Consider the following 11,272-nt stretch of genomic DNA (forward strand, 5'->3'; position numbering starts at 1 on the left):
TTTTATATTTTTTATATTTAAAGTGAGTTTTTTGGGCAGTGTAGAGTAGTGCTTGTTGTTTGTCATTTCTCCGATTACAAATGCAGACATGGTTTTATGTTTACGCGGCGCGATGCAACTCAACGCGTAAAAAGACAGTATAAGTCATTATAATCCGTAATTATGTCCCCACTGGATGCAACAAATGCCTCGTTTGTAATGGGTTTTATTGGTGTTGTCGCTCCGGTGTTGTGCTGAATTCTGCACCCCTGCCAGATTATGCACCCCCTCGTCGAAGTCGCTACCTGATTGCCTAATCCCAACCCCACCCCTAATCCTAACCCCTCCCCCACATCTACTCCTAAACCTACCAATACTAAGTTTAAGTTAAATTAAGTTAATAATAGCTGGCCAATCAGTGTACACCTCGCTTTTCAGAACGATGAGCTTTGTAAAAATCGACGCGTTTCAGAAAGGCGGGGCATAGAGGAGAAACAATAATGTACAGTATGTGGAAAATAATGTGTTTTTTGAACCTTAAACCGAATAACCACATTGCATTACACCAAATACACAACATAATGTTCTTTTTAGCAACATCATATGACCCCTTTAAGCAAATTGCATCCTTATGTAGAAATGTACACTTTAAATGCATGTTTAACTAAATATGTCTTAAACTTTTAGTGAACAAGGGGAAGTTAAGAATCATGATTTCTTCTTGTTTTAGCACATAGAATTAAGGGATATAGTGTCTATATTTCACATTTTAACATTTGCTGTAGGTTATCCATGAATCCAATGCATGTAAACTTTTGTAGTATTGTAGCGTTCAATTCCAAACAGTTTTTTGGAGACTTTTAATTCCTGTTTCATGATTAAAAAGCATCAGACAGCAGAATTGCTGCAGGTTCTTTGGTTCCTTTTGGTTTGGTGTGCAGACAAACACTCTCTACTGTAAAGCTTAGTGTGGATTTCCATGATTTGAGAGTAAGGTGAGTGTGAAATAGACGGTCATGTGAGCGGCAGAACTGTGTGGAGTGATAAATCCTCACAATCATTCCAGAGCTGCTGCTACATTCCTCAGGAGCAGCACAGATCAGCTTCACCTCACTCTCTCTCTCTTATGTGACAGCCGTGCGAGTCGCCTGATGGATGAGTTTTGTAACTCAGCTGTTGAATGATGAAATTTAGGACTAAATTTTATGATGCCTTTCTGACAGTTTGAGCAGAAAAAGATGCTGTATGTACAAACAAAACCTGATTGAGTTTGATCTTCTGTCACATTATATTTAATCAGTTAAAGGGGACGTAAAGAACAAGGGTTTGATGGACAATTGTTGTCAAGAAGTCTTAAAGGTACAGGAACAAAAACAGCCTGGTGAAAATGGAAAACTAAGCTATGACTTTTTTTATATATATAAGAAAAGTCGATTAACTTTCAAGAGGGTAAAAAAAGAAAAAAGAGTGAAGAATACACTGGGAAAAAAAATCAGAATACAGTCTGAAGGTGGAAACACAAAAGGCTCATGTGAAGTAAATCCATCAAAAGTGTTGTTTTGTGTGTGTTTAAATGATTTCTCCTCCTCTCTGTTTGTAGGGACCCATCGTGGGTGGGCGGCAGTACAGTTACGGTTGCTTCATGAGCTGGTTTATGCGTCTCGTCGTATGGGGAACCCAGGACTGTCTGTCAGACATCTCTCTTTTCTACTACAGACCATGCTGGACTTCCTCTCAGACCAGGGTAAGACATGGAGCGCATGCACAAATGCCCTCAAACTTTACACATTTAGTTGACCTCCTCTTGACTTTTAGGGCTCTTTTGGCATTTTTTCAATCATTTTTGCCCCATTTATACAGTGGCCGAGAGAGCTCATGAAAAAACACATGCAAACTGAAAAAAACACCAACAAATTAAGAAAACATCTTCATCAGTTTGACGACGACACGTGCTGCAAATACTCACAACACAACCAAATACAAAAACGCGCTGCAAATACATACAACATGAGCAAATACAGAAATGCGCTGCAAATACTCACAACACGACCAAATACAGAAACGCTCTGTAAATATACACAGACCTCAATGGAATGTTTAAGGGAAACGCAACAAATGATGAACCTGGCTGGGACATGTTTATCAATGTCTGCTCTGAAAGGCAGTTCATTTTGATTTTTGTTCATTTTAACATTCTGATCATACGATTCATTAGCTTTTTGATTATCATTAGCCTAAATAAGTTGACCAAATACATAATTAGTGTAACTGTGAAACGTTATGTAAGCTGGCTAGCTAATTTTCACAACTTCCCCTGCGTTATAATTAACCAAAAAACCATGGTAACCACAAATTAATCAGGGTTTTGCTGCACTAACCATAGTTTAACCATGGTATTTGTACAACTGTGGTTATACAAATGGTAATCAATATGCCAAAAAAAAGGTTACTGCACTTTTACTATAATAAAACCATGGATAAATTTCGTAAGGGTTGTTGGGGTTCCCTTGAAACATTTCCATTGTGGTCTGTGTTACTTGCAATGCTTTTTTTGTATTTGGTCGCATTGTACGAAATATGCACAGATCAGGCAAAAGAAAACAGACAAGCTAGTAGATGCTGTCAGCTCATTTAGACACCCATCATGTACCCAGAGAGATTAAGACAGACAGATGGTACTCATCTAAAAGATAACAGATGAAAAGAAAGAGACAGTGAGGATAAAATGTTCACTAGAGTGCGTTTATGTAGATTGATTCTGCTGCGGTGAGGACTTGTTATTGTATTTTCAGGCCTGTATTTTATGGAATTGTCATATTATACTTTCAGTCATAGTCTATTTTTTTTTTAGAGGGTCATCTCTCTCTTTGCACAATGACTTATTTTCTTTATTTCTTTAGAAGCCTGTGTGTGAATTTTGAATGCAGGGTTGGGGAAGCAACGTTTAAAGTGCAGTTCACCAAGGTGTTCAATGTAAAAAAAGTTAAATTACAGTAAAGTTACTATTTTGAAAAAAAATTGTTGCTTAATAGAGTCACTCATAAAAACTTAAAACTACAGATCCGTAAGAGGGCAATATATGTTAAATTGTACCACACTCATAATATAATGAAATAGATTAAATATAAATGAATATAAATGATATAAATATTTTTTTATATTGTAATATAATCTGTTGTAATTCTATTAAGTCTAGTCAAGTCACCTTTATTTGTATAGCGCTTTATACTATACAGATTGTGTCAAAGCAGCTTTACAGTGTTACACATGAAAATAGTGTGTCGATAATGTAGGAGGACAATAGTGAACAGTCAATTTTTCAGTTAAAGTCAGTTCATTGTTGATTTAGTGATGTCATTATCCAGTTCAGTTCTCTTCAAATGGTGTCTGTGCAATCAAGCCGACAATATTGCCAGAAATGAAGTGTCCGCAACTAAGCAAGACAAAGGCGACAGTGGCAAGGAACCAAAACTCCATCGGTGACAGAAATGGCAAAAAAACCTTGGGAGAAACCAGGCTCAGTTGGGGGGCCAGTTCTTATATGGCCGGATGAAACCAGCATGGCATGATTTAATTCCAGGCTGCAACACAAATCAAATTGTGCAGAGGACTCGTCTGGTTCCCGTGGTCTTGTGCCGATGGCCGTCTAGTTGTCCTGGTCTCCGCTGATGTTCAGGGCTGTAGAGGTCGTCTCCAGGTGCAGATCCACCATCTGATCTGGATACAGACTGGATCCGTATGGCTACAGTGACCTTGGAATAAGAATGAAAGAGACTAATATTAGCATAGATGCCATTCTTCTTACGATATAGCAAGTACATCGGGGGTTATGGGAAGTGTTCCCGGTTCCGGTTGACCTAATCAATGCAGCCTAACAATCCTTTAACGGATTTGAATTGTGACGGATTTGAATTATAGAAATGTAAGAGTGTGTTATGTGTATGCCAGGTTAAAGAGATGGGTCTTTAATCTAGATTTAAACTGACAGAGTGTGTCTGCCTCCCGAACAACGCTAGACAGATTGTTCCAGAGGTTGGGCGCTAAATAGGAAAGTTGATTTTGATATTCTAGGTATTATCAAAAGGCCAGAGTTTTGAGATTGCAGCGGACGTGAAGGACTATAATGCGATATGAGCTCGCTCAAGTATTGAGGAGTTAAACCATTCAGGTCTTTATAAGTAATTAGCAAGATGTTAAAATGTATTCGTTGTTCAATAGGGAGCCACTGCAGAGTTGACAGAACTGGGCTAATATGGTCGTACTTACTGGTTCTAGTAAGAACTCTAGCTGCTGCATTTTGGACCAGCTGGAGTTTGTTTATTAAGCGCGCAGAGCAACCGCCCAATAAAGCATTACAATAATAAACTTGAGGTCATAAATGCATGAATGAACATTTCTGCATTTGACATTGAGAGCATAGGTCGTAATTTAGATATATTTTTGAGATGGAAAAATGCAAAAAAGTCAAGCTAGACTGTTGAGAATTTGAAAAAACCTGAGCTTCTGAAAATGTGTTTTGGTTAGCAGTGTAACTATTTGTTAGTGTTTGTCTCTATCACTGGTTAAGTTAAGGATGTATGTGCTTGTGTTTTTGCATGTGGCTCTGTGTGGTGTGTTACCTGGATTTTCCTGAAAGCCGCTGTGTCTTTGAAAAGAGGTTGATGTTGTTTTTTTGTTGTTCAGCCATGGTCCACTTCACAGCATCCTGTCCCCACAGAGGTGTGCTGTAATCCTGTCTACCTCTCTCACACACACACACACACACACACACACACACACACACACACCTGAATTAAATCTGTGTGCCATCTGAGAGCTGAAGTGAGGAGTGACAGTTTCAGTCAGTCTCCTGTCGCGCCTCTTGATTTTATCGCTGAAAGCATCTGTGCAAAAGCAAAAGAACAGACAGTAGAGTCAGATCGGTCCGCCCCGTTATACTCTACTGTATAATGACTAATGATTTCCTGTTAGCAGCAGTTGTTCGAAACGCCCTCAACACAAAGACACTTTACAGAACGGAGGCGTCTGATTTAAACGCATCTGCTTGACATTGATCAGTGGCAATCTGGACTCTTGACTGGATAATAGAGCAGGAGATTCACAGAGTTTCTTTTAAGTTAGCACATGAGGGGTACCGTCTTTTTCAAGTTCTGTCAGAATGACGTTAGAAGAAAAGATGGGGATGTTTTATTCAAGGCAGAGCTTTGTAATGAACAAGTGCTCTGCCTACAGATAACAGGTGGATGCTTGTGTTATGAAGTATTTAATGCAGACAGAGAGAAAGAGGTGGAGAAACATATTTACAGATGTGGCAGATTCATGCTTCTAGAATCTAGATGGAAGAGAAAACAATAGAGAAATGGAAAGATGAGGTTATAGATAACCCTAGAAAGAAAATAAAAGTTTGAGTGTGTGTATTTTTTTCTTGCTCATCTTTTTTCATGAATGAAATACCTGTTTTTTAATTTAATTTAATATTTTATTTTAACTGTTTGTGACTAAATAAGACTTTTCTGTGCTACTTCTGAAATGCACTTTCCGTGAATAAGGTACAAAATAAGATGGCAAGAGACCAAATTAAATATTATATTAGCTGTTATATCTTGCAGCTTGCAGACTAGCTAGTACGGAACTAATTGTTCGTTTTTAGATATTGATAAACTTTGCATAAATTAAAGAAAAATATTTGTTTGATAACTATATTCAGCAGCTTTGACCGATACACCATTACATTTTTGATCATTTAAATTGGGTAATAATTAAAAAGGTTTTTACTTAAGTGAAGTGCCATTGTTGGTTTTAATAGTTTGTTTATTTATTTATTTTTAAATGAACACTAATATTCAAAAGTTTGGGGTCAGTATGATTTAAAAAAAAAAAAAAATTAACACTTATTCAACAAGAATGCATTAATCAGAAATGACACTAACATTTTATAATGCTACAAACAAATCTATTTCAAATAAATGCTGTTCTTTGAAACTTTCTATTCATCAAAGAATCCTGAAAAAAATGTATCACAGTTTTCACAAAAATATGAAGCAGCACAACTGTTTTCAACATCGTTAATAAAAAGAAATGTTTGTTGAGCAGCAAATCAGCATATTAGAATGATTTCTGAAGGATCATGTGACACTGAAGACTGGAGTAATGATGCTGAAAATTCAGCTTTGCATCACAGGAATAAAATATATTTTTAATATTACTATTAAATAGTATATACTATAATATTACTGTTTTACTGTGAATTTGATCAAATAGACACAGCCTTGTTGAACAAAGGAGACTAATTTAAAAAACATTAAAAAAAAATCATATCGACCGCAAACTTTTGAACGATGGTGTATCTAATAGCTATGACTACAAACATATTTGATTTTTGCATCTAATTCTTTAAAAAGTGTATTTTTTTCTGAAAGTCTGTTGACTTTTCTGCTGATGTAACCAAGTGAGTGTGGGGGACAAGAAAAATCTCAAACCCTGTCATCACTAATATCCAATCAAATTTCAGTGGATAAAAACAAGCCGTTCTACATTATTCCCCTCTTGAATATTTGTTTTCAGTCAGAAGTATGTGCCGTTACTCAAGTTAAATGTGTTGCGAATGCAGTTTCATGTTGTTTTTAAGAACAAACTGTCCCTTACCTCACTGTACAACATTTTTTTCACCAAGTTTAGAAGTAGCAGAACAGACTGAGAGAAACGGTGAGGAAAAGAAAGTGATGTTGTCGGCTAATTAGTATTTTGTGAAGTTTAATTTGCCAGAGCTCACATGTCAGCAGGGGTTGTGTTGTCTGCACGGAGCAGTGTGAAATAAGCTATTTGAGGTATGTGATCGGCTGCTATTTTTGACGACGTTTGTGAAGACAAATCAAGAATGCCAAATAAAGAGCTTCATTTAGAGAGCTGGCGAACGCACTTGAGAAATTCTCACCGGATGAAAGGTGTAAATTGCAACACAGAAATTCATTTTCATCTCCGCTGTGATGTCTGTGGTGTTAATTTAGTTTTATTTAGAAGTTAGTAGCACATTTTGTGAATGGATGTGTCTAAGTGACCTGGCGAGGCTTTACCTGCAGGAAACTCTGTGTGTATATGAATTCATTATTTAATATATTTTTATTGTGTAAAATATATTGTTTAATACAAAATACAAAAAAAAAGTTTTTTTTTTTTTTTTAAAGTAAGAATATGCAATATATATTAAATATGAGATTTTTCTGAGAAAATAGGGGGGAAATATGCTTAATGTCTCTATTATTAAAATTAATGTCACAATGCAAGTAAATCAATAGTCCAAAGAGTAGCAATTATTTTCTTTGTGTAAAATGTAATTTCTTATTTTTTCTTTTGCTTTTGGTGCAAATTGTGACCTGGGTACATAACAAAAAAAAAAAAGATTATTATTATTAATTATATAGAAAATATATAAAATAAATATAGAAATGTATAGATATAAAATGTATAAAAATAAAATGTTGTGGTCTAATGTTATCCAGACATGCTTTGAGACATTCACTCATGCAGTCATGTAAATGGGCTTAAAGTTTGTGCGTTTGTGTGAATCGAAGTGTGTTCAGACCCTTTGGACTGAATGAAAACCGTGGCCCCTCTGGTCTCTGTGGCCCTGAGCTAATCTCACTCTCATACAGCTTTAAACCAACAGACTCTCAATAGGGCTGCATGATTAATCAAAATTAAATCGTAAAGGTGATAAATCGCGATTAGGCATTAGCTGCGATTGTCATGCGTCTTTCAGTGTAGCACGGTTCTGTGATCAACAGTAAATCTCCATCCGAAGGCCAGAGGGCGCTCTCGCGCTGAAACTCCAAATACTCACGCAGAAGAAACCCAGGAAATCCCAATAGCGGTTGCTGAATAAACAGAAGATTTAACTGCTTTCATTAATTCAACGTGACTAATAAACACACGACTAAGACAATATATGGTTTATCTGAGTTCGTTTTATTATAATTTTTATTATAATAAAGTATATAATAATGCAATGCTAATCGACATAGCCTTTATCACTGCTTAGAATACTATGAAATATGTTGCATGCCTTATTCTGTGTAAGAAGCCACATCATCTCTGAAGGAAAACAGCTGAGATCACAGAAGGATTTATTTCAAACACTCGACTGACGTTATGAAGTGAGTTTGGAGTAAAAACTTTATTAAATGTGGTATTTTCACGTGCTTTCAGGTGGAGCAGCATTTACTGCATACAGCCGTAGTTTACTGACAAGCTACGCAAACAGCTTTCATAATCGCTGAACGATTTATTCGATTTCATAATCGCACGATTAAATCGTCTGCGATTATGAACGCGATTTTGCGTAGCTTGTCAGTGAACTACGGCTCTGTGTAGTGAATGCTGTTCCATCTGAAGACATGTGCTGGAGATTCACTACTATTCACAGAACCGGCTTTACTGACAAGATACGCATGACAATCACATTCGATTAATCGTGCAGCCCTAACTCACAACCTTTACAATCCCTACTAACACACATACTCAAGCTACACACTCATGGCCAACATATAAACACACACACACACGCCCGCGCCTCACTAAACAACCTCTTTCTCAATTTCAGGCCCTTGCTAAAAGCACCCTTGTCCCTGAAATATTAAGCACGGCTTTGGGGAGACTGGGAGAGAGAGAGAGAGAGAGACATTTGTGACAGAAACACGGACAAGCAATTTGAAATAGATTTGAGGGACAATGTTCCTGGTGAACGCGTTCAGAATATTTAGTGTTCTTTGCTAAGCCAGGCACAACTATTAGGATTGTTAACAACTGCATAGCAATGTACTAAATGTTAGCAATGCCCAGCAACCACCCCACACCCCAAACCAACAGAATAGCAATGCACTAAATGCACTAAATTTTAGTGTAGTGATGTGCTCAAAAGCAAAAAGCACTCATTAACAACCGCATTGCAATACCTTGGCAAACACCTTCAACACTAACTACTCTGCATATTCTTAAAAATGTAGTAATCTTTGCTATATTATTTTTTGGCGCTGTTATCAGTGTTATTTGAGTATTTTTTTGCACTATTATAGCATTTATTATTATTTAGCATCGTTGTTCCCTTTAAATTTATCATATTTTTTATGATTTTATGTATTTTTTTATTATCATTGTTTAAAAATATTTATATTTAGTTTTAATTTATTTTTATTTTTGTTTTAATAATTCTAGTACTTAAACTTAATGTTGCCTTGGTGACTTGAATTTTATTTCTTAAATTTCAGCTTTTTATTTTATTTTATTTTATTTTATTTTTCAATTACCAAAAAAGTTTTTTCTTTTTTTTTAATACTTTAGTTACCGCTAACAACACTGGCTCTTATACAGTATAGTTGTCTTGACAATAATAACCACCCATTTAAAAAGATTAGAGTTTGTTTTTCATGATATTTTAAGAGGTACATATAATGGTGTATATGCATGTGATTGTATGCATGTCGTTTTTTCCCCTGCGTTCTTTCATCTAATGTCTCTCCTATATGGGCTGAACCCTTTCATTTGATAGTTGACTCGAAAATTTGCAGTATATCAAGTTAGTGACCCACGTGTCATCAGAGGCCGTGCAAGGTCAGTAATTATACCCTGATCAGACGGCATGCGATTATGTTCAGTTTGAACATGTTCTGACTGAAGACGTTATGAAACGAGACGTAAACCCTCATCCGAACATCTCATAAATTGTATAGCAAGTCACTTTTCCTTCACTGGCCCTTTCCTTCACATTCCTGAATGTTGATTGTTTCCATAGCAACCACCCCTCCCTCTTGCAGCCAAAGATGCAGACGCCGTTCTGCGGACCCTTGCGATGGACCATAGTAACGTCCAATCTATTCCTCCTCACTGAACTGCTGTAAACAGCAATTTTCTGAATCAGTTGTCAGTTTGCCATCTCCTCTCAGCTTTGATGGCTCACAAATTGCCATTTGCATTTTTTTTTTGCATTTCTTCCTCTCCGATTGAGAAGTGTGACGCATTTGTCAGCATGTTGTGTGTTTGTTGGGATTAGTTACTCATCCGCAGTTGGTAAATTCACTGCAGTGGACTTCAGCACCCTGCTTAAACATTATACATAATTTGTGACAGTCATCTCTGCTTATATCCCGTCAGCAGTCCTTGCATCAACCTGAGCACTCGAGTTCATCTCTTCCGACAGCTGCAGGCTTTTTACTCCCTCAGTCATGTTTTGAGTTTTTGTTGAGTCTCTGACATTTCGCATTACACACTTTCTCTTTCTTTTTTTTCTGTCCTGACCCATCAGAAACTCTTTAGTTAAAATGCTCTAGAAGGAAGAAATTGATGTTTCAGAATGCAAAACCAGGGAGGTCTGAATTTTTAAATTTTTTTATTAATTTTGAGAACTTTTTGTACAATGTTTTTGTTTTGGTAATTTATTTTTATTTATGTCCATTTAATATATATCTTTTTTAATTTCATTTATTTATTTATTTGCAATATGTGTAGTATATATTGTATATAAAATATATAGTTTGATGTGTGTAAATTTTGCATGTCAGCCATTGAAAAACCCATTAATACCCTTTTTACATATATTGTAAATAAATGACAAAAACAAAAATAAATTACAAAAACAAAAACGTTGTACAAAAAGTTCTCAAAATGAATAATAAAAAAAAAAAATTTCAGAAAATTCAAAAAATTGCGTTTGGTCTCGTTCTGTATCGCGTATCTTGTCAGTGTCTGCGCTTGCTTAGCCATTTGTTGCGGAGAAAATAAGGAAAGTGTGTTCAAGCGCCAGCAGAAAACAGTGTAAAGAAGTAGTCTTTGAGAGAAGCAGTCTTTATCAGGGGAAGTTAAAAGCAGCTCGTAAGTGTATTTACTTGTCTCATTAGTGTTTAGTGCAGCTGTCGTTGCTAGGAAATGCTTGTTTTGTTTACTGTGTAGAGACGTGCTGATATCGCGTTTGGTCTCGTTCTGTATCGCGTATCTTGTCAGTGTCTGCGCTTGCTTGGCCATTTGTTGCGGAAAAAATAAGGAAAGTGTGTCCAGCTGAATTAATTTAGTATTTTGTTAGACGTGTATAAAAAAGCTTAGTTTACCGCAACAGCGGTCGCGTGACGGCCTCCTCGTGGTAAGACCGAAGAGTGTAAAGACCATCGACTCTACCGTGCGACTCCACCGGGCAGGGACACCGGCAAAGGATAAGAATCACTTTTTATTTCTCCTCTTTCCTATTACTTGTTTCACTTCTGTTTCAGTTTTTATAACCATTTCTTACTATGTGTAAGTAAGTTGT

General features: G+C 36.4%; 1 protein-coding gene across 2 annotated transcripts in view; it reads left to right on the top strand.

Moving 5' to 3' along the window:
- The window catches only part of LOC107669949 (trafficking protein particle complex subunit 9-like), a 252,767-nt gene that overhangs the window by 20,654 nt on the left and 220,841 nt on the right, over positions 1 to 11,272 (top strand). For both annotated transcript variants that reach the window (XM_016462382.1, XM_016462383.1), the window contains one exon: positions 1,580 to 1,723. In XM_016462382.1, the coding sequence (XP_016317868.1) occupies positions 1,580 to 1,723 (144 nt within the window). The remainder of the gene's footprint in view (positions 1 to 1,579; positions 1,724 to 11,272) is intronic.

Source organism: Sinocyclocheilus anshuiensis, unplaced genomic scaffold (assembly GCF_001515605.1).
Source record: "Sinocyclocheilus anshuiensis isolate Anshui unplaced genomic scaffold, SAMN03320099.WGS_v1.1 scaffold160, whole genome shotgun sequence".
NCBI classification, from domain to species: domain Eukaryota; kingdom Metazoa; phylum Chordata; class Actinopteri; order Cypriniformes; family Cyprinidae; genus Sinocyclocheilus; species Sinocyclocheilus anshuiensis.